At 33.8% G+C, this 23,618-nt stretch overlaps 2 protein-coding genes across 3 annotated transcripts; one reads left to right on the top strand and one right to left on the bottom strand.

The window, feature by feature from the left end:
* Positions 1 to 3,144: 3,144 nt before the first annotated feature.
* Positions 3,145 to 4,562, bottom strand: LOC111475873 (mitogen-activated protein kinase kinase kinase 18-like). The gene has a single exon (XM_023119957.1). It carries the CDS (start codon positions 4,543 to 4,545, stop codon positions 3,145 to 3,147), a length of 1,401 nt encoding a protein of 466 aa, XP_022975725.1. The 5' UTR covers positions 4,546 to 4,562.
* A 4,903-nt stretch (positions 4,563 to 9,465) lies between these two features.
* Positions 9,466 to 22,692, top strand: LOC111476992 (1,4-alpha-glucan-branching enzyme 3, chloroplastic/amyloplastic). 2 transcript variants are annotated; one of them, XM_023120886.1, is made up of 22 exons: positions 9,466 to 9,842; positions 10,004 to 10,075; positions 10,229 to 10,293; positions 11,642 to 12,313; positions 12,476 to 12,648; positions 13,872 to 13,961; positions 14,781 to 14,856; positions 15,458 to 15,565; positions 16,666 to 16,756; positions 17,762 to 17,863; positions 18,225 to 18,327; positions 18,586 to 18,723; positions 18,805 to 18,876; positions 19,001 to 19,105; positions 19,550 to 19,627; positions 19,724 to 19,831; positions 20,124 to 20,204; positions 20,414 to 20,518; positions 21,476 to 21,561; positions 21,663 to 21,717; positions 22,277 to 22,410; positions 22,494 to 22,692. In XM_023120886.1, the coding sequence occupies exons 1-21, from the start codon at positions 9,526 to 9,528 to the stop codon at positions 22,307 to 22,309; spliced, it is 2,730 nt and encodes a 909-aa protein (XP_022976654.1). In that variant the 5' UTR covers positions 9,466 to 9,525; the 3' UTR covers positions 22,310 to 22,410; positions 22,494 to 22,692. The 2 variants fall into 2 exon arrangements, with proteins under 2 accessions (XP_022976654.1, XP_022976653.1); XM_023120885.1 differs by having other exon boundaries at positions 22,277 to 22,415; positions 22,494 to 22,662.
* The last annotated feature ends 926 nt before the right edge of the window (positions 22,693 to 23,618 follow it).

The following is a 23,618-nucleotide window of genomic DNA, read 5'->3' as shown; positions in this document are numbered from 1 at the left end:
TTACTTTATTTTATTTTATTAAATACTAATTAATTTTATTTGACATTATTAAATTTTACCATTTTTTTTTAAATAGAAGACCAATTATAAGGAGAAAGATCAAGAAATTATTCAATTTTATTGTAATATTATTTTTTTTTTATTAATTTTAGCTGAAAATGAAAATGACGAATTTGGGGTGGGTCCCATATTTTATTCTCGTTTTGGTAACAAAATTTAAGCTTATATTTATTTTCGACTATTTATTGTAATTTACCCTCCAAAAATAAAAAAGAAAATACTTTTAAACATTTAACAAAATTTCTAATTTTTTAATATTTACGAATATATTTTTTTAAAATATTTAGTATGCAAAGTTATAAAAATAGTTGAGGTATAATATATTTCTATTTAATATGTTTTACTACTATAAATCTTTAATAATAACTATTAATATTATGATAAAATTAATTTTTTTAACCCTTTTAAAAATTTTAAAACTTAATAATTTTATTACACCTCACCAAATTTAATTTAAAGTAAAATATAGAGTGATTCTCGAGATATGATGACCAAAAATAAGAGTTATTATATATATAACTTTAAGCAGTTTTATATTGGGCGATCTCTTAAGAATTTTATGCATGTGAGTGAGGTCAAAATATGCTGAAAAAACTCGTGTTGAGATATCTGAAAGAGAATGATTTAGAGTTCTTGTAGAGTGGAACCGTGCAGTACCAGACACGAGATAGATCTTCCAACGAACAAGACTTTTTTTCGAATAAGTAAATTCATTTGGGATCCTGTAGATCCACTCTTTTTCCTATTCAGAGATCAGCCTTTTGTCTCTGTGTTTTCGCATCGAGAATTCTTTGCAGACGAAGAGATGTCAAAGGGGCTGCTTACTTCCCAAACAGATCTTCCTATATGTATATATAAACGCTGGTTTATCAAGAATATGCAAGAAAAGCACTTCGGATTGTTTGGTCTGTGGGGAATAATATTCAATAAGAAGCGAGGAGTAGGTAACGTGATCATGTCACAAGAGAATGTCGAAGCTATATAATCTAAATTCTGAATTTTGGCATGGGACGTTACACGGAGAGAGAAAAAAACTCAAATATTTATATTATTTATATGAAGAATAAGATTAATGTATTATTTTAGACGACGACCATTTTAGGATTGTTATTAAAAGAGTAAGATTCCACGTAGGTTAGAGGGAGGGGAACGAAACATTCGTCCACATAGGTTGGAGAGGGGAACAAAATATTTCTTATAAGAGTGTGGAAACCTCTCCCTAGTAGACACATTTTAAAATCGAAAGGTTAGTGACGATATGTAACGGACCAAAGCGGACAATATCTGCTAGCTATGAGTTTGCGCTGTTACAAATGATATTAGAGTTAAGACACTGAACGGAATGTTAGCGAAGACGATGGGACCCAAGGGGGTGGATTGTTAGATCCCACATTAGTTAGAGAGATAAACAAAACATTCCTTATAAGGATACTCGAGAGGACGTTGGCCTCTAAGAGGGTAAATTGTGAGATCTCATATTGATTGAAGAGATAAACGAAACATTCCTTATCAGGACGAGCTCCAAAACATTTCTTATAAGAATAGACTAACGACGATACGTAATAGGTCAAAATTGACAATATCGACCAACGGTAAGCTTGGACAATGAAACATTCTTTATATGAACAATCCACCCCCTATAACAGTAGGCTAACGGTGATACGTAACAGATCAAAACGAACAATATCAACGGACAGTGAGTTAGAACTAAATATTAAAACACATAAATCCTTTATTAAATGATTATCGAAGACTAAAAAGAACCTAGGAAGTAGGGGTTGACATTTTATATAGTTAACTCATTTTTAAATTAAAATATATATAAAACCCATCATTAAAATAATAATAATAATAATAATAATAATAATTGCAGTCCTCTTTTTAAGATAGCCAATGAATATATTTATTTAATTGGTTCATAGAATTGAGACAAAAAAAAGTACAAATAAATTCATTGACTTTTTAAAAAGACATTTTTTTAATTAATTTTTTTTTTTTTGGAAAAGTAAAAAAAATAGGGAATTTTAATCCAAAGTCAACCCAGCCACTTTTTTTTTATTATTATTCTTAAACTAACGTAAGAAAGATGATTAATTAAATAATTTATTTATATTCGGTCAAATTTGAATTTATATTTTCATTTAATGTTGATTATTATCGTTATTAATTTTTAAAATAATAATTAATATCTTATCTATTATATTATATTATATTATATTATATTATATTATATATATATATATATATTAAACCTTAGTTATTATAAAGGTGTGGAAACCTCTTTCGAATAGACACATTTTAATATTATTATAAACTTTTTAAGTAAAAAATTTAAATAATTATTTTTTATTTTATCGGTTTGAAAAAGTAAGGGAATAAAAATGATTTAAAAAGAACCGTGATTCTAAATAAATGAAAACGTGACTAAATTACTATCGATCAATCTTAGAAATGAAGGGAAGAAGAAGATTCTTAAACTATATATATATATTCTTCACCTCTTTTATGGTTAAAGTGAGTATGGTACTGGTTCTTTAACGGCTTAAATAAGAATGGTGAGATCTCATATTGGTTGGAGAGAGTGCATATGGTACTCGTTCGGAATTGTGAGATCTCATATTGGTTGGAGAGGAAAACGAAACATTTAATATGAATGTGTGAAAATCTTTACGCGTTTTTTAAAACCTTGAAAAAAAACTCAAAAGGAAAAGTGCAAATAGAACTATATATATTAGAGGTGAGATGTATACGGTTACAAATAGTATATGAGCCATACACTCGACGGTGTGCCAACGTCCTCGTTGGACTCTCAAGAAAGTAGATTGTAAGGTTTAAAAATAGAGAGACTGACGGTTGTAAGTAAGAGTCCAAAGCTTGAGCTGTTAAAAGTTCATATTTGATTACCTGAAACTATGTAAAACCCCATTTATACATCTTGAAAGTTGACTAATATATGTATCCGTCTTAAGCGAACAATATCTGTTATTAGTGATTTTAATGTGCTGGTGTACTTTTCAATTCCGAATTATATATAAAATATTTGACTTTCGGATATAAATTTCAACTTTCAATTATTTGATTCAATTAAAAGCTGGAATGAAACCTGATTTGAAAGATTAAACGATGAATGATTGTTGGAATTGGCTTAAAAACACCTTTTCTTTGATCAAAACCATGAATCTTGAGGCAATGAGATAACAGAAGATGAAGATCATGAGGAACTAAGAGATCAAATTGCATTAATGAAGAACAATTACATTTTTTACCTCCAAATCTCCCAATTTCCATTTCTAATCCTCCTCTCCCATTGTTCATAATACCAGAATCATCATCATATGAACAGAACAATACAGAATTTTCTTCAAATTCCAAGTTCAAAATCTCCAGCTCTTCTTCTTCTTCTCCATCTGTATCTGAAAAATCTGAGCTCACAGATCCATTTCCATGGCTTCCACCGCCGACGCCATTGTTTCTGATCAAAATCCAATCTCCATCATCCCCTTCCAAATCCCAATCGGACGACAAATTACCAGCCAAACTTCTAATCCTCTCAGCCGGACAATCCTCCAAAGAAGCTTGATGCGTTACCTTCAATGGAGTCTTCGAATCTTCCATTGAATCCCAAAAGCTTTGATCCAAAACACACCTCGGAGAAGAATTCATCGTTTTCATCCTCGAAGATTCAATTTCCGACTCGGAATCAAATTCCTGAAGAAACGGATGCTCAAGAAGCTGTTTCGCAGTCCATCTTTCTTTCGGGACTTTTAGCAAACACTTAGCGACAAAGTCCCTCGCCCTCTCCGATAACCACCGTGGAGCCTCTGGCAACTCGCCGGTAAATCCAATCCGATACAACGCCGACACCGGATCCTTTATATCCGCCCACGGATGTTCGCCAGTAGCCATTTCAATGACTGTACATCCAAAAGCCCAAATATCCGCCGGAAACCCCTGTTCTTCACCTCTCGCAACCTCCGGCGCCATGAACGCTGGCGAACCAGAAAAATCCCTAACTCCATTTCCGGAAACTCCATCCACAAATTTTGCACAACCTAAATCGGCGATTTTTAAACCTGCATCACTCATTAAAAGATTCCGGCTCTTGATATCACAATGCGCCAATCCATTAGCGTGAAGATACTCCAATCCTTTCAAAATCTGGCGCGAAAACACTCGGATCGTCGATTCCTCCATCCGGCCGCCGTTTCTCTGAATCGCATCCCACAGCGTCCCCTGCGGCAAATACTCCATGAACAGATTGAACACCGGAAGCTTGAAGGTTTCGGTTTCAATGTCGAAACCTAGGCAGTTGATAAGGTACGGGGAACTCAATTTGGAGAGAAGAGCGTGCTCCTTCTGCAACAACGCTGATGAAGAGAGGTCGGTGGACTTGACGGCGAAGTGGTGGCCGGAGGAGGCGTCTGTGGCCAAATAGACGGTGGCAGATGAGCCGCGGCCGACGGCAGGGCCTCTCGTCCAGACCATGGCTGATATAGAAGGAAATGTAGAAGAAATAAATTTGTGGCGAAGGGAAGAAGGGATTGTGAATTTATATATACAATTTTTCAATGGTAACGAAATAGCATCTTCCAATCTTTTAATGCAAATAAATAAATAACGTAAAAAATATAAATAAATAAACCATCTAAATTATTTTATTTTATTTTATTATCTACTCCGTTAATATATATTTCTTATTTTTGAAAGTTGAACTATAAAAATTAAACTTTTCAAAATTAGGGTTCATCATATTTTCGATGGACCAACTCGAGAAAATAGTTGGATTAGATTGCTTCTTATCTTTTTATGCAAATATTTCGATCGGGAAAGCCTCTCGAAAGTATCATTTTTCTGGGAACAGAGCCTCTGATAGCACAGTCGAGATAACAATGGGTTCTCTGTCCCTACTGAGATAGAGCGACAACCCTTCGTTGGTTGGTATAGTAGTCTTGATAGGAGGCTCAGTGAAAGAGATCAAACCCTTTCCTGTACCAAAACCGGACATTCATCTCCAGAGACTACACTAAGGAACAAGGATGCATGACTGAACAAAGATGTCATATATATATAATAATTCAATCTAAATATCGTTCTACGGATTAAAATAAATGTTATTGATCGAAAAAAGAGAGGAAAAAAATATTTTTTTTATGGGTGTTCGTAGATTGGGTCGAGTCGAGTTGAAATATCTTTTAGACTCGACCCAACTATTTGGGCTGCCAATTTTTTTCTTTAACCAAAACAATCTTTATTAAAAAAGAACCCGACCAAACTCGATCATATTTTTTTTGGGTTAAGTTGGGTTGAGTTGATTCAATGGTTAGAGTTAAATTTTTATTTTCAAATATTTAATTAAAATTTACCTCTCATTTATATATATATATATATATATTACAATTTACCTTTTTTTTAAGAAAAAATAAAAAATAAAATAATAATTATGAAATTAAATAAAAATGAATATATAAAATTATATTATAAATTAATTCAATTTAAATAAATTTATAATCTTAATTCATACGATATAAATTGAATTTTTCGAATCATCGTTCAAAAAAAAAATATGACTTAGTAAAGTGGAAGTAATTCCAAATGATTATGGTGCTTTGCTTGCAGCCCTTTCCACAATACGTCGAGAGAATGGTCTCTTTTCAAAAATTGTCTCTTCTCACAGTAGACTCCCTTGGAGTCAAAATGTGTCGCTTAGGGGAAGATTTCTATACTCTTGTATGAAATGCTCTATTTCTCCTTGGAGGTTCGAGACTCAGCGTTCTCGTTGGTACATTGTCCGGTGTCTAGTTCTGATACCATTTGTAATAGTCCAAGCCCACCGGTAATAGATATTGTCTGTTTTGACTCGTTATGTACCATTGTTAGCCTCACAATTTTAAAACATATCTATTAGAGAGATGGGTTCAGGGTTTAGGGTCACTCATCAAGAACTTTTTTATCAATGAGGTGCACGAAGACAGTTCACAAAATTGGACTAGCATAGACAGTACCGAAAGACACGGGTGTGTCAATATTGCACTCTGTCACAATCGTACTTTTGTAGCAGCGGAAGAACGATTGTGCAATACTTGTTGTAACCCAAGTTTAATAGATGAAGTAGACATCAGCTATCACCAAAGTATCATCGAAGTAGGATGCATTAGCAATTAACACCCATACCAATAGTCTCGTCCAACCGTAAAAACATCATAAATACAATGGGTCGATATATGACCTCGATATCGACATTGAACTCTTTTTACGAGCCGAAAATTGCATTAAAACACACATGAACATGAATTCATGCATTGGGTTGGAAGCCTGAACTTATAGAAGTTGAACATGTGGAGCTTATTAGAAGCTACAAAACAAGTGGAACCCCATTTTGCTCCTTTGCCTTTGAAATCACTGACAAAATAAGGCTGTTTCATTGCTGGATAAAGATGCAAAAATTATAATTAATAAATAAATAAATAAATAAATAAATAAATAAATAAATAAATAAATAATAATATTAAAAGAAATTGTGGTTCTCAAGGCTTTGCAAAAAGTTGGCCTGAGCTACAACTGTCAAAACGACATAAGTTTAGTTGGTCGGTATCGTTTCATGTTCTAGAAACCAACTATTGTTTTGAGAATCTTATGAAAATGATGTTTTTTTTCTTTAATAATTTAATTTTAATTTTAATTTTGAGTTGAACTAGAGCCCGAAAGATTTGAACTTTTGATTAGTTAGTCGAAAATATGTCATAATTAATATAATTTTGTTCGGGTTGGTTACTTAATGAAATCTATACATATATTAGTGTGAGATCTTATATTGGTTGTAAAAGGGAACGAAACATTTCTTATAAGGATGTGAAAATCTCTCTCTAGTAGATGCGTTTTTAACTGTGAGGCTGATGACAATACGTAATGGGCTAAAACAGACAATATTTACTAGCAGTGGGATTAAACGGTTACAGATGGTATTAAAGCAAGATGTTGGACAATGTGTCAGTGAGAACGTTAGCCCCCAGGGATGGATTGTGAGAATTCATTATAAGGATGTGGAACAAAGAATGTGGAAACCTCTCCCTGGTGAACCTATTTTAAAATTGTACGGTTGATGATCATACATAACAAGTCAAAGCGGACAATATTTACAAGTAATGACTTGAGCGGTTACAATTAGGAGGATAGATATAAATAATTTTGTAATTCTTTTCTTTTTTTCAATTTTTTTAATCTAAAAAAAATATTAATTTAGTCCAACATTTTTTAATTATAAATTTAGTTTCTCAACTTTTAAATATTTATTTATTTAGTCCTTTTTTAACTCGAAGTTGTTCAATAAATTGACGTCTAATAAATATTTAACCTATTTAATAATTAAAAATAATAATACATATTAAATTTAATATATATATATTAATTGATCTATTACGTTTTTTAAAGTTGAAAGTTTAAATATTCAGACTATGGATAACAATTCAAAATCCACCACAAGTAGATACTGTCTGCTTTGGCTCGTTACGTATCGTCCTCAGCCTTATAATTTTAAAACGTGTCTAATAAAGAGAGTTTTCACACCCTTATAAAAAATGATTCGTTCTCGTCTCCCACAAATATAAAATTTCACCTTGTCAAACCCTAAACCCTAAACCCTAAAAAAAAATATCTACGTAAATATTAAAAGTCCATACCAAAGAAATGGACCATTTTGGCGCATTTGGTTGGAAGTCTTCAATTCTCAAAAGGGAAGAAGGGAACCATTTTTTTTTAAAATTATTTATTATTATTATTATTATTATTATTATTTTTTTATATTTGCTTTGGAAGCACTGACAAGATAAGGCTGTCATGGTTTCTTGATAAAGATGCAAAATAAGAAGAGGCATCCGTATTCGACATTTGATAGCTAAAAAATGGACACGTTATAGTTTATTTTACTTTGTAAGAGTCAATACTATTCCTAGAAATCAACCCGGGTTCTTCTAACATCATTTACATGTATGTCGGAAAAATTCATAGAAGGTCACCGAACATTGAATTGCTTAAAGTAAGACACGTTTAACTAAATAATCTTGAAATTAGTGGAAGTTGATGTCGAATTGGGTTCACAAAAATGTTGGTCCTAGAAACGTCACTATTCAACATCAGAAAAGACATGTTGGAAGACGAGATGTTGTATGTAGTAAACGCTGATTAGTGTCATGATCATTTTTGTCTAAAACGTGTTGTCTGTGGCTGCATGTTAGATGTATGGTCATACTTGTCCAAAACCTGTTGTTCATGGTCGTATACCCATTTTAAACCCCTTTTAATTGCTTTCACGTGTAATTAAGTATTTACTGTTCATAACGTGTATATATGGGAGGAGAGGTGTATGTATGAGTGTACATGGTTCTAAGTTGTGAGATTTTTTTTTTTATCTAACAAAAAAGTTGGATTGATAACCCAATCCAGCCCAAAACTTTTCACAACCCAACCCAACCTAACCCTCTATTTTATTTTCGAGTTGAGTTAGGGTTGTGTCCGAGTTGGGTTCAATTTTTTTTTTTTAACTTTTATTTATACACCATTTATAATTATTCGAATACAATCTTACCTAAAATATATTAAAAATTCACCAACAAACCCAAATCTTTATTAATAAAAAAAAAAACAATAAAAAATTGTAACATATTAACATTGTCATAAAATTAAAAACAAATAAATACGGACCGTTCTTGAGAATTGGTTAAAGTAACAAAAAATTAAATAAACAATAAAAATGATAGTGAAAATATATGATATATAACAAAAATAAAAAATATATAAAAATATTTTAATTGAAATATGCCTATTTATACGTAATTTTAGATTATCTTAACCTATTCAAAAAATATATAAATAGTAGGGAATAAATAATAAATACATTATAATTTAGAATAGATTATAAAATCCGAACGTTTTTCCCATAAACTCGAAACTAAACCGATTCAGTTCGGGTTTAGAAAATGAACAAAATCCTACCCAAAATGCTAATCCAATCCAACCCAATCTTATAGTTCGGGTTGGGTTGGCCGAGTTGAATGTACACCCCTAAATGTATGGTCGTTCACCAAAATCGTGTCTACGCCACCAACAATAAAGTGCCCCAAAATGTACTACAGGATGATATGACTAGTTGTCAATTCATCCTACTCGATGTGCTATCAAAACTGTAGTGGATGCTTATTCGCTTTTAGCCTATAATATTGCTTTATTTCAAATCGTTTTCAACTTATTTTCTCGCTCATGTTTAATAAAACATTTTTTTTTGCTAAAAGTTACTCGAGACTCAATCATAGGTTTAAACCCGTTCACAAATTTTGATTTCTACACGACTGACTTGTTTGCCCATAAAACGGCCTGAGTCGAGTCACAAACCAGAACGAGTGAACCCATAAACCTCAGTAGTTGTAGTACCCGCTTCCTTATCTTAAACCCCTATTCCTTCTCCGGTAAGCCATGAACCAGCACAGTTTCCCCCCCATGAACGCCCTTTCAAGTTCACCTTCCATCAAATTCCCTCCTTACAAAACCAATCATCTCCTTCTACTACCTCACTCCCGCTCCACGCTTCAATCCATCGCTCTGTCTCGGAAACTAAAATTGAGGATAATTTGTTCAGCATCCGAACATTCACAACATGCTGAACCAGCGAAGTACCAGCACTCTAAGAAGACGAAAAGCGTCTCGGATGGCGAGAAAGGGGTCGATCCTGTTGGATTTCTCACTAAACTCGGCATTTCTCACAAGCAACTTGCTCATTTCCTCCGTGAAAGGTAGTTTTCTTGGTTTTGTTTCGTCTCATGACAATGAATTTGGAAAATGGAAGCTGAATGAGTGTGGAGTGATCATCCATGGAAATTTTGTTTCGAAAATTGAGAAATGTTTCATTTTATTATAATAATATCGTAAACATGGCTATCTTATTTACTTCTAGATATAAATCGTTGAAGGACCTCAAGGATGAAATTTACGATCGTCATGCGAATCTCCAGGACCTGTCTTCTGGGTTAGTTGAGTTTTTCATTTTCATCATTATCTATTACTCTCTACTTATTAGTTTAATTTTGTGCTTGGAACTTGGCACAATTGTTATTCCCATTCTCTTTCAGCATGTTCTTGGTTCTCACATGAATCTAACGCTTTTGATATTTGGGTATAGATTTATGTTTTTAGGTATGCATCGCCATGTGGAACATCGTGTTGATTTTATGGAATGGGCACCAGGTTTGGATTCCATGCTACTGCATTTCCTGCTTTAGATAATATATGATGGTGGAATATATGTAATGAACATCATGTTGTACATGCAAAGCCATTCAGATTATGTGGGTGACCTGAGTCTTGATTTAACTCAGCTGGTTGCGTTTCATAATTTGGAGAATTCTCTTGCTAATCAATTTTTTTGTACCATATCATTGTCAGAACATCTTCCCTCTGTTGTGTTCTAGTGAATCTTGGGTGGGAACTTGTAACAGCCCAAGCTTGCTAGCTAGTAGATATTGTCCTCTTTACACTTTCCTTTTCGGACTTCCCCTTAAGGTTTTTAAAATGCGTATGTTAGGGAGAGGTTTTCACACTCTTATAAAGAGTGTTTTGTTCCCTTCTCCAACCAGTGTGAGATCTCACAATCCACCACCCTTCGGGGCCCAGCGTCCTTGTTGGCACTCGTTCCTCTCTCCAATCGATATGGGATCTCACAATTCTTTGGGGTCCAACATCCTTGCTGGCACACCCCTCAGTGTCCACCCCCTTCGAGGCTGTTACAGAACTCCTAAAATGTTGAGTTTTTTCCTCCTGGATCTTGGCTGAATCAAAAAATTCAAGAGAAAAACTCAAAAGTCCACCTTTTCCCTTACAAGTGTATTTATGTGATCACCAAGGTGATGAGTGAGGCCATTCCCCAACTTTTATTTCAGATTCTAGTTGGGTGTAATCCAGACTTTTGGAGTTTCTTGATTCCTAGTGCATTCATAGCAGCCTTTTAATTTCTGTTTTCAGATTTTCACTGGACATCCTTCTCATGGTCAAATCTAAAAATATTTGATTCAATATGACTATAATTTTGATGGAAAGTCTGGAGATGTGAATGGAGTTTTGGACTCAGATGGTTTGTTAGTCTCTTCTTGGGCCTCCTTGTCTAATTATTTTCTGCTCTCTTATCTTAGTAATGCTAACTGGAGTGCATTGATGCTTCTATATTTGTTTGTTATGCTGAAGTCTGGGTAAGTCCTTTGTTGGTTGTTAATCTTCATTTTGCTGCATACCTTGCCTTTGTGGAGATCACCGGTTTTTCTTTTTGCTTGAGAAATACTTCGTTGGACAAGTTCCTCTTTCTGCTCTATTTTATTTCTTCAGCCTAACTTAGTTGATCTTGATCTTCAACTTAAACATTGCTTTTATCTTTTCTCTAGGTTGTGAAAGATACAAAATAACAAAAATCACTGTTGAGCTTGAAGTTTCAATTTTGAAAGTGCAAACCATCTTTTTGAAGTCTTAGGGAAACCTAATTTCTATTGGTTTTTGCTTTGCTTTACCACTCATTTTAATAACTAGTTAACTTTTCTTTTTGTAGGTGCTCGCTATTGTGCAGTAATTGGTGACTTCAATGGTTGGTCACCCAGAGAACACGTTGCCAGAGAGGGGCATCTTGGCCATGATGATTATGGTTACTGGTTTATCATCCTCGAAGATAAGTTGAAGGAAGGGGAGAAACCAGAGGAACTCTATTTTCAACAGTATAATTACGTGGATGATTATGATAAAGGTGACAGTGGGATCAGCATTGACGAGATCTTCAAAAGAGCGAATGATGAATATTGGGAACCTGGAGAGGACAGGTTCATCAAAAACCGTTTTGAAGTTCCAGCTAAGCTCTATGAAGAATTATTTGGCCCCAATGGTCCTCAAACATTAGAAGAGCTTGAAGAAATACCAGATGCAGAAACAAGATACAAGGCATGGAAAGAACAACATAAAGATGATCCCTCCAGTGTTTCATATGACGTGATTGATAATGGGAAGGAGTATGATATTTTTAACGTGGTGATTGATCCTGTAACACGGGAGAAATTTAAGGCTAAGAAACCTCCTATACCTTACTGGTTAGAAACACGCAAGGGAAGGAAAGCTTGGTTAAAAAAGTATAATCCTACCATTCCACATGGAAGCAAATACAGGGTATATTTCAACACTCCTGATGGGCCATTGGAAAGAATTCCTGCTTGGGCTACTTATGTGCAGCCAGGTAATGAAGGACAAATAATTACTAGGATTCATCTAAGATATTTACGTTACCATCAGTGCTATACTATCCTGAGGCAGTTTTTAGAAAGATTTGATGTTTTTTTCCATGATAACTGAAGTTCGGTAATTTTATCTTAACTGGTGTATTGGTTAAAAAATTCAGATGCTGAAGGGAAGCAAGGTTTTGCAATCCATTGGGAACCACCACCAGAATATGCATATAAATGGAAAAACACCAGTCCTAATGTACCAAAGGCCTTGAAAATATATGAATGTCATGTGGGAATTAGTGGATCAGAACCGAAAGTTTCTTCTTTCAACTACTTTAGAGAGAAGGTGAGTCTCCTCTGCTTCAACTATATGCACATGCATTATGATAACCAACATGTTTTTCATTGTAAGAAGCCATACTTTTATGGAGAAAAATGAAAGAATACAAGAGCATTGAAAAAAGGCCCAACAAAAGGAATCTGTCCCTAACTACAAAAAAGACGCCAATCCAGAAGAACAACCAAGCTCGTAATTACAAAATGCCCTAATGACCGGTAGCTGGCGCCCATAAGGAAGTATTAAACCTGGCTACCTCCCAAAGTTCCTCATGTGTTCTCTTGGCCGTTCTAAAAATTCTATTGTTCCTCTCAAGCCTAATACCTCACAATCCTTAACAAAACTGCAAAGGATCCAGCATGCCACAAAACCTTTTCCGCCTTAGAAGGAGAATTCGGGAGCACCTTCTCCATCAACTATCTACCAATATGTTGATGCAATTGATATTTCAAAAAAATTGTGAAGATGATTTAGAAATATTAGATGTTTGAAATACCACAAAAAAAAAAAATCAAATGCCCATTTAATAAAAGAACATTGGATTCGTGTACCATTAGATATACTAATGCTTCTTTTACATGTGAAACACACAGTAATAAACAAATATTATGTTCGTAGACATTAAAGTTTGTTAAAAACATATGGAAATTTTTTATTAGTGAGTTTAAGATTCTGAAATTGTCTAGATTGTGTGATTATCGTGTAAGGAATAGCTAATTAAACTACTTGACTTGTGACAGTTGACGATCTTTTGTTGGAAGCAGGAACTTTTAAAGATATCAAATTTTCAGTTTGAAAATAATCAATAATGTATAAAATGCATTGATTTAAGAGATTATATAATCTCAAATGTGTGAGGGTGTGCGTGTGTGTGAGGCTATTCATTCCATGAAAAAATATAATTTGCACAAAAGTCTTGGAGTTATAAAAAAAGGTCTCCAACTGGAAACATTAAGGATTATATTTAATACAACATCAGGTTTATATAGCTTGTAGGGTTAACAAATTTGTAACTCAGAACCAGATTAAACATAAGCTCTACTTGTTAACAATGAGTTATACAAACCTAAGACACTCCCTTATGTTTGTCATATTTCTTTAATTGTTTTGTAAGTTTTCTTATAAAAAGACATTGTCAACAGCAAATCATCTAACATTTTAACTTACACTTCGGCTTTCATTTCATTGTAACATTGGTTCATATTCACTTTCAACTACGTTTTATCTCCCAGGTTCTTCCACATGTGAAGGAAGCTGGATATAACGCAATCCAACTGTTTGGAGTGGTTGAACATAAAGATTACTTTACACTTGGCTATAGGGTAAGATAGTTATTCTTGCATCTCTGCTGTTATCGAACAATTTAGGGCTTCTACGTTTTTGAACATTCATGTTGGCGACCTTTTGTTTTGGTAAGGTATTGGTCCGTAGAAGTGATATTTTGGTAAGTTATTGGGCTTTGGATACGTTTGGATTTTTTTGCCATCGTCTTTGAAGTACGAATAAAGAATTTTTTTTTTCCTACATATGAAGGGCCGAGTGAGTATTATGCTGCTAATATGATAATGCTATGTGAGATGGAGAGAAAGGCAAAGAATTAGGTGGTCGTAGAGGAGGGACAAAGAGAGTGATCAAGAGAGAGATGAAAAGGCAGACAAAGAGTGTGCTAGTTTTTTAATTTCTGATCTGTGTGCTCTCTGTGAGATCTTTTGCACATTTGAGTTTGTCCCCATTAATGCCGATATAGTGTACTTTTGTTGAACTTGAGTAGGTGGCTCTAAATTGCTGTAGTAAATCATTCCATTATGGTAATTGGCTACTAGTTCGAAATCATGTTTGATTAATCAATGAAGGATTAATCAATGAAGGATTAATCAAACAAAGAAAAGACGATAAAGAAGCTTAAGCTCTAGCAGCTCCCTTTTTATTTTTGTTAAAAAGATGCTTAAATAAATTATGCTTACACAAATTTAGGGGTGAATTGTACTTTAAGATGTCTACAGATCCTGTTTAACTGACTGGTAGACTATGATTGCAAAATTGGTTCTTTTTTCTATTTTTTCTGTTGTGAGGGTGGGTTGAGGGGGAGCAACAGGAGATCAGGCTTTAGCATTGTAAATGATTAAAGCATCTTTATGCAGGTTACTAACTTCTTTGCTGTCAGCAGTAGATATGGGACCCCTGAGGACTTCAAGCGCTTGGTTGATGAAGCTCATGGTTATAATTCATTATCTATTACTATTCTTTTTGTTTACTCGCGTTAAATATTTTGTTGGTTCTATTTTCTCTTCGTCTTGTGTTAAATAAAAGGGGTATCATTTTCTTTGCAATTGTATTTGTAAGTGCTTCTTAGCTTACTAGACAGGCTAGATCACGTCGACAGCCAAAGTGTTTTCAGATGCTGGTCAAGAGTCCCCTATAAAGCGAACAATTTCCATATCCCTATGTACGAAATGTCCTATCTGCTGTCGAGAGTTTTATATGATATGGAAGAATTTGCATGTACCCAAAACTGGTGTTTTTGGGCTGCTGGTTAAGAGTCCTATACAATGTGGAAAGATATGGTGTGGTCAAGTAAAACTGCCTTTATGATTTAGATTGCAGTCTGGTTAAGTTACTGCATTCTTGAACGTTCATGCAAGATCACTGTCTTTGTTTCTTTTCTTTTTTCCTTTTATTATTATGATTATTAATTTTAAAAAAAATTTAGAATGTGAATTTTGCATGCATTCCATTCATTTTTTTTTGTTATTTTAATTGAAGAGAAAGTGAAAGCTTACGTACTTTTAGTTTGCACTTTTATTTATTTTTGGCACAGGCCTTGGACTTCTTGTGTTATTGGATATTGTTCATTCATATGCTGCTGCTGATGAGATGGTCGGACTATCATCATTTGACGGATCAAATGACTGCTACTTTCATACTGGTATTTTTTGAGCCTTGATTACTCACTTTATTAGCTAGTAGGCCTTAGCCGTCTGCCAGTCTAGATTGCCTCTTGATGCCAACGTTGCTTTTAAGTGGCTGGGCCCGTGTTCTAATTCACGGTTGTTAATGGAAAAAATTATTATTAATATTTTGACTCAATTCTTTTAACTGTATCTTGTTTCTTTTGTGATTGGATTTCTAATCCTCTTCTATTCAGATTAATAATTTTCTTATTTATATATATTTTTCTTTTCTATTCCACCCCCAAGACCTTGTACAAGGAGGCATTCAAAGATGTTGCAAAATTGAAGTTTGGCATAAAATGTTAGATTATTGATATGTCACTATTTATTTGAAACCTACCATTATCCACCAAATTAATTGTGCTCTACCTCCTACTAGGAGCATTTGCTGCTTCTTCAATTGCGAGCTTCCAACTAGTTTGAATTTGTAGGAACTTGGGAAGTTTACAAGATCCTAAATTCAGCACACATTAGCAACAACAATTTTCTTAATAAAAGCAAAGAAGGAAAGTATAGAAACGATCGTATAGGTTCACCCTGGTGTATTGTTTGCATATTCTTTAGACTATCATAAGGATGAAGGTTAACTTGAGATGAAGAATATAAAATACATGCCTTCACAAGAATATCTCTCTGCAAAAATCATTCGAAGGAGCTCTAAAGTTCTTATAAAATGCTCACAACTAGCCTTTCTGACCTTTTCCAACACTCTTATGTTTCCCAACAAGTATTCAGGAAACATATATGAAGGATGCAATTTATAGGCTTATTATCCCACTTGTGCTGCAACGCAAAGCGTTGTTATGCTTTAGAACTCAAGGTCGCAGCCCATAGAACACATCCTGTTCAAGTAGTACTACAAGGTCTTTTCTTATATAAGCTGAGTATAAAACCTTGTGTGGGTCTTTCACCATGATCTGTCAGAGGTGTGAGCATCTGTGCTTCTTTTTTGGCATTGTAGTACGAAGCCTTGTGGTTACATGCTCTTTTTTTAATCAAGTATATTTCTTCTTGGCTTACCCTTCTGTAAAATTCTTTCTGAACTTAGTTACTATTCAAGTTTTTGCTTGAACAGGTAAAAGAGGCCATCACAAATATTGGGGAACAAGGATGTTTAAATACGGGGATCAAGATGTGTTGCATTTTCTTCTCTCAAATCTTAACTGGTAATGTACAAAACAAATCTCAAGGCTATTTTCCTGTTATAATTGAAAGTGATATTCATTCGTTTCCCCCTTTTTGGTATTGTTCATCGCCTTTCCTTTTTGTTTACAATATTTTAAAGTGAGTTTTGATCCTCTGTTGCAAGAACATGTTCTTAAATAGAATCCTATAGGGAACGATGAGAAACCTTTTCCCACTCATACAAGGCACAAAGAATGAACTTTTATTGGTTTTGTGATTATTTTTATTTGTTCAATAAGAAATGAAGTATTCATTCCACGATAGAAGAAAAAAATAAAAGACAACTGAGTTATAAGAAGGGTCTCCGTGTAGCTGTCACAATAGTGAGTGAATAATTACAGTCTAGATGGAAAGGACCAAAATTTTATATGCCCCTTTTTCTTTATACATCCTTGTACTTATCATGTTGATCGAAATGGGTTACATCTGGCTTGGAGTACAATTGTTTCTCCATGATTGAGGAGATTCTCTTTTCTTTTCCTTTTTGTGAGAAAGGCTGTGTGCTATGGCATACGACTTTTTTTTTTGCTATTCTTTGGGGTATTTGACTAGAGAGGAATAACAAGACTTTTAGGGAGGTTGAGAGATCCAATGAAGAGGTCTAGGAGGGGGCTTGGTTTAATGCCTCATTGGGGGTTAGTTTCTTTTGTAATTGTGATCTTGGATTGATTTAGTTGGATTGGAGCCCCTTTTTAGTTAGTTTGGGGCTCCCTTCGTTTTTTTGTTTACTATTTTTTTTTTTTTTGTATTCTCCTTTTCTTTTATTATTTCTTAATGAAAGCTCGGTTTCTTTTATACAGATATATATTGAAATGAAATTTATGTTCAACTTCTGTTTTGTATGCAATAGTTGTTTGACATTATGTTTTCTTTCTATTGTATATGAAGTGCGTGCTTTTGTTTTTTGGTATGGTCATGTTAACTAGTTAGCATGGACCTTCTACATATGTAATTATTAATCCGCATGTAGGTTTACCTTTTAACAGGTGGGTTGTGGAGTATCGTATTGATGGTTTCCGTTTTCATTCACTCTCTTCAATGATCTATACTCACAATGGGTTTGCTTCTTTTACCGGAGACATGGAAGAGTAAGGCGTCTACTGGAACTAGTAATCTTACATACATGCAACTGCTCTGTTATCCTTCTGCATTTCTTTTTAATACAATTTGAAACTAAAACTTTAATTCGGAAAGGAAAGCAATAATACTGATAACTTGGAAAATAGCCCTAGATGGATCTTTATTTGTTTGATTCAAACCATGTTTATTGTCTCATTATCACATATGAACCAGAGATCTTCCCTCAATTATCCTTGTTTAACTGCTTTTAATAAAAGTTATTCCAACTGCACGGAAAGTTTGTGTGTATCTTCAGCTTAACGTTGGTATTTTGGTTTCTGATTTATGCTATCCTTGTGGTAATTGAAACCCAACCCTGTTTGTTCACAGGTTCTGCAATCAATATGTAGACAAGGATGCGTTGCTATACCTCATGCTGGCAAATGAGATACTTCATGGTCTTCATCCTAATATAATAACGATTGCTGAAGATGTAAACAATTGCTAATTTATTTGCTTTTTATATAATTTTATCATACCTTACTTGAAAACTCTTTTATTCTACACTTTGTAGTTAAAATTAGAGGTTGGATAAATACCTTGTTTTGGCTTGGTAAATGGTTAATCGATGATCTCTAGCTGATTAATTCTTTAGACTCTTCGTGTTGATTAATTCTTTAGACTCTTGGCTAGGATATTTACTTTTAGGCATTATATACATTCTAGCTTTCTAAAAATTTTTATTTGTCAGGCAACGTATTATCCTGGACTATGTGAGCCGACCTCTCAAGGTGGACTGGGTTTTGATTATTATGTGAATCTTTCCGCATCCGAGATGTGGTCGTCTTTCCTTCAGAATGTTCCAGACCATGAATGGAGCATGAATAAGGTTGTTTCTATACTTTGTGAACCTATTTGAATCACTTAGAGGGGTTTCCATTTATTAAAGGGAGAGAATTGTATCATGCAGATTGTTAGCTCATTAATTGACAACAGACACTACGTGAACAAGATGCTACTGTATGCTGAAAACCACAGCCAAGTAATTTTCTTCTCAACCTTTTTAAATTAACGATTATCCGTACCTTAATGAATTTTAAGCATGGATTTTTCATGCTTGGTTGCGTATCTTCCTGATCTTTTTCGTTGTTTCTTTATTCTTTTAGTCCATCTCTGGTGGACGTTCGTATGCTGAGATTCTGTTTGGTGATACCAAGGAGCATGGTGCTGGATCAAAGGAAACACTGCTCAGGGGGTGTTCCTTACACAAAGTATGATTCACTTAACATCTTACTTAGACAATAAATGTTCTAGTTTGCAAAAAATTCTTATAGCTGCAGAAACAGTTGCAAGTAGACGGTTGTACTGGTTTCAAATGTTTAGTTAGCCAATAATTGGGAATTAGAACGTAGATCAAATGATATGTTGACCGAACAACATTTCAACTAATCACTTTCAGTTTTTACATTAACTATATTATAATCTTTTATTACGAAAACTCTCAAAGCCTGTTAAAAAAGAACGTTCTATCCAAGGTCCATATCGTGTGTCTATGCCCATTTTTAATGTATATTAGCTTACATTCAAATGCATAGGGTCAACTAGATACTGCAGGAAGAGTTCTACGTTCTATTCCTTTCTGTCCTTACATTCAAATGCATAGCGTAAGATCTATCTATGTAATTTTTCCTTTGATGGCCTTGAATCTGAATCAGATGATTAGATTTATCACATTTACTATGGGCGGACGAGCATATCTGAACTTTATGGGAAACGAGTTTGGGCACCCGAAGGTCAGGTTCTATCTCTTCAATATGCATGAAGATGTATAATATTTGTAATGTTTGTCTCCTGTTAAAATATATGTGTAATATTTGTCTATGTATCAGAGAGTTGAGTTCCCGATGCCAAGCAACAACCTCTCGTTTTCACTTGCCAACCGACAGTGGGATCTTTTAGAAGAGAAAATGCATCGTGATTTGTTCGTCTTTGACAAGGTGTTCAGCTATTTTTCAATATCATCAATTTTGAAAACTTTGTTATGCAACTTAAAGTGAAGTAAATGTTCTTGAGATTAAGTCCCACAACTATTTTTCAACTCCGGAAAGTGGCTCTAATTCAAGAAAATGAAACTAAAATCATAATTGTAAAAAGGATTATTGAACGTTGCTTAAAAGGAGACATCCTCGCACCTTCCAAACCGCATTACATGATGTTTAACTTAATTGAATAAAAAATGAGTTTCTATTGATCTAATTCAATTGTGCTTATTTACTTTCTTCTTTCTAGGACCTGATGGGATTGGGTGAAAATGAAAAACTACGGACAAGAAGTTTACCAAATGTTCACCATGTCAATGAAGCTACCAAAGTAAGATTTATCCTTTTCCTTTCTTTTTTTAGTTCATTTTATCTTACGGAAGTTTACACGTTTGGTTCTTGCTTATCTTGTTTTAAAATTTATGTTTTCAGAAGCACTAACGAACGCACCTTTAAGAATGCAGACGAATGTAATTATTGGGTGGAACATCTTGATATGGTGTTCAGTGTGAATCAATACATTATTTTTAACCTTTTCAGGTAATATCTTATATTCGAGGTCCCTTCCTCTTCATATGCAACTTCCATCCCACAGATTCTTACGAAAGCTACAGTGTTGGTGTGGAAGAAGCTGGAGAATATCGAGTAAGGACTACTTTGCTACCAAGTTATATTTTTCTGAAACTTCTTAGTATTACTTGGATCTTGTTCGATAACGATTATCTTTCGTCTTAAAATTGTTTTTTCACTTTTATAAAAACATTTTTAGAATGTAGACAATTTAAACTAATAACTCGAACCATTTTAAAAGTAAGTTATAGTTTTAAAATAGATTAGAAAATAAAGAACCTAAGAATAGCTCAATTGTTAAATCATATTCCCTCGATCTGATAAGAGGTTCTGTGAGATCCCACATCAGTTGAGGAGGAGAACGATGCATTCTTTATGAGGGTGTGGAAACCTCTCCCTAGTAGATGCGTTTTAAAAACCTTGAAAAGAATCCCGAAAGGGAAAGTCCAAAAAGGACAATATCTGCTAGCAGTGGGTTTGGGCTGTTACAGTTGGTATTAGAGCCTGACACCGATCGGTGTGCTAGCGAGAACGTTGAGTCCCAAGGGGGGTGGACATTGGGTGGTGTGCCAGCAAGGACACTCAGCCCCGAAGGAGGGTGGATTGTGAGATCTCACATTGGTTGGGGAGAAGAACGAAACATTCTTTATAAGGATGTGAAAACTTCTCCCTAGCAGACACGTTTTAAAAACCTAGAGGGAAAGTTCGAGAGGGAAAGTCTAAAGAGGACAATATCTGCTAGCGGTTGGCTTGGGTTGTTACAAGTTCGAATCTCTCGCCCTACATGTTGTGTGGCTGGACTTTAATAAACATGTATAGGAAACTCGAAATAAAGTTATTATCAAAGGGGTGTGATTATTATCTATAGCACACATGAATACACATTGTGACTCCATGAACTTTATACAAATAGGAAAATTTTAGCCTTTAAACAAAAATTTTCCGGTCCTCATATTAACCATAATTTGGTTTTTGTGCTCATTTTCAAACACCCAAAAGATGGACTAAAGTCTGATATTTTAATGTGCACAGATTATATTAAATACCGATGAGACTAAATATGGAGGTCAAGGGATTATAAAGCATGATCACTATCTTCAACGAACAATAAGCCGAAGGTAACGGTTTTCGACTTTCTTGATGACTTCCTCCATTCTCCTGTAATTCATTTTGAGATTACTTTTCACCATATATCATCATGTGATCTTCATGTTTCCAGAATTGACGGCCTCCGAAACTGCCTAGAAGTGCCGTTGCCTTGCAGAACTGCACAGGTTCGTTAAATTTGTGGATGTTGTGTTCATGCATTAATCTGGGTTATAATGATAGTGTTCTTGTTTTTCGGATATGGTTTTTTGTTTCTCGTTTCCTCTTTGTCGAAAAAAAATAGAAACATGTTTGGAAACCATTTCTTGTTTCTTGTTTTTTGGAATTCTAAACAAAAAAGAATGATTGATTCATCATGTTATAATAGGCAAATGAAAAAAAATGAAGTAGATAACTTAAAATATTAGAATAACGCGATCTATCAACGAGCGTTTTTTACATATGGCACTCTACTTGTTCTCTACTTTTTTTCTGTCATTTATTTGTTAACATATGAACAACATGGAGCACGTATAATCATGGTTGAAAGTTCAAGAACGTAATTGAAACTTGTTAAAGTTCAGTGACTAATATACACGACCACTAGACTTCATCTATGCTTGAAAATGATGCAAAAGAATTGATATTACACTTGCTTAAGATATTGTTGTGCACATGACTCGTTAATAACTAAATTCATTTTCCATGTATACTCACCCGATCTCTCTCGCTCGCTCGTTCGTGCAGGTCTACAAACTAAGTCGAATATTGAGAATATAAGCCGTTTTGAACCCATTGGAAGAAACTAGACAGAAGTTTGCCAAAGTTGCTAATATGTGTCTGCTAGAAAGGCATGCCCAAAAGAGCCTGATTTTTCAGTGGTGAGGTAATTTGTTGAATCAAAGCCTATTAGAACAGCTGATGTTCAATGTATTTATGAGATGAAATCACTTGATATTTACAGGTTTCATTTCCTATTTTCACCACTCATAGAATTTTGACTGTGGCTCTTTTGTAAACAGCCACGGTAAATTTGTATATCAGGTTGATGATGAGTAAGTGTTCACTTTATACTCTATACGTCCGTTTATTTCATACCTAAATTTTAAATTTGTTGTTGGGGGGAGCGAAACATTTCTTATAATGGTATAGAAACTTTTTCCTATTAGACGTGTTTTAAAATTGTGAGGCTAATGACGATACATAACGGGTCAAATCAGGTAATATATGATAGCGGTGAATTTGGACTGTTACAAATTGTATCAAAGCTAGACATCGGTCGGTATGTCAGTGAGGACGCTGGGCTCACAAGGGGGTGGATTGTGATATCCCTCATCAATTGGAGAGTTGAACGAAATATTCCTTGAAGGGTGTGGAAACCTCTTTCTAGTAGACATCTTAAGATTGTTAGGTTGACGAATATTCGTAATGAGCTAAAATAGACAATATTTGTTAGCGATGAACTTAAGCTCTCACAACCGAATAAATGTTCGTTTGATAATAGGCGATTGTAATTATGTGTCTCAATTACCGTTTTGTTTATATGTTTGAAATTTAAAAATGTTATCAATGGAGTTTTAATTATTTAAAGATTAATTTAATTGAAGATTGTTATTAATATTATTGCAAGTTGGATTTTTTGTTACTAAATTTTAGTTTTTTTTTTATTTGCTTCATTTTCTGATTAAATTACGAGACAATTATATTATAAATGAAGTTTTGTATTAACAATTTTAAATGATTCATTTATAATATTGATAATAATAACCATTATTCTATATTATCAGATTTTTTTATTGATAAAATAGGATAATTAAATGGACAATGTATATATTAATTCAAAATGGAAATTTAAATATCAAACCTAAATCCATTAAAAAATATTATTAAATTATTTATAATGAGGTGACAAACTTTATGTCAACTTTACTATAATTTAATAAATTATTTTTTGAAAATAATTGAAAATTAGGATAATATATTAAAGGTATTTTTTATTTTTATTTTTAAATTTAGAGTTTTAATGAAACTTTTCCCAAATTAGAAAAACTTTTTAAAAAAAATTAAAGATATTTTTAAAACAAATTAT

This window comes from Cucurbita maxima, unplaced genomic scaffold, assembly GCF_002738345.1.
Source record: "Cucurbita maxima cultivar Rimu unplaced genomic scaffold, Cmax_1.0 Cma_Scf00003, whole genome shotgun sequence".
Taxonomy (NCBI): Eukaryota; Viridiplantae; Streptophyta; class Magnoliopsida; order Cucurbitales; family Cucurbitaceae; genus Cucurbita; species Cucurbita maxima.
This window is presented reverse-complemented; position numbering and strand designations above follow the sequence as displayed.

Bases quoted from the DNA above. Each gene is read 5' to 3' on its own strand.
- LOC111475873 (XM_023119957.1), bottom strand. From the start codon at position 4,545: ATGGTCTGGACGAGAGGCCCTGCCGTCGGCCGCGGCTCATCTGCCACC.
- LOC111476992 (XM_023120886.1), top strand. From the start codon at position 9,526: ATGAACCAGCACAGTTTCCCCCCCATGAACGCCCTTTCAAGTTCACCT. The intron at 20,205-20,413 runs GTAAGATTTATC...TAACCTTTTCAG, and splicing joins ATGTCAATGAAGCTACCAAA to GTAATATCTTATATTCGAGG. The intron at 20,519-21,475 runs GTAAGGACTACT...TAATGTGCACAG, and splicing joins AAGAAGCTGGAGAATATCGA to ATTATATTAAATACCGATGA.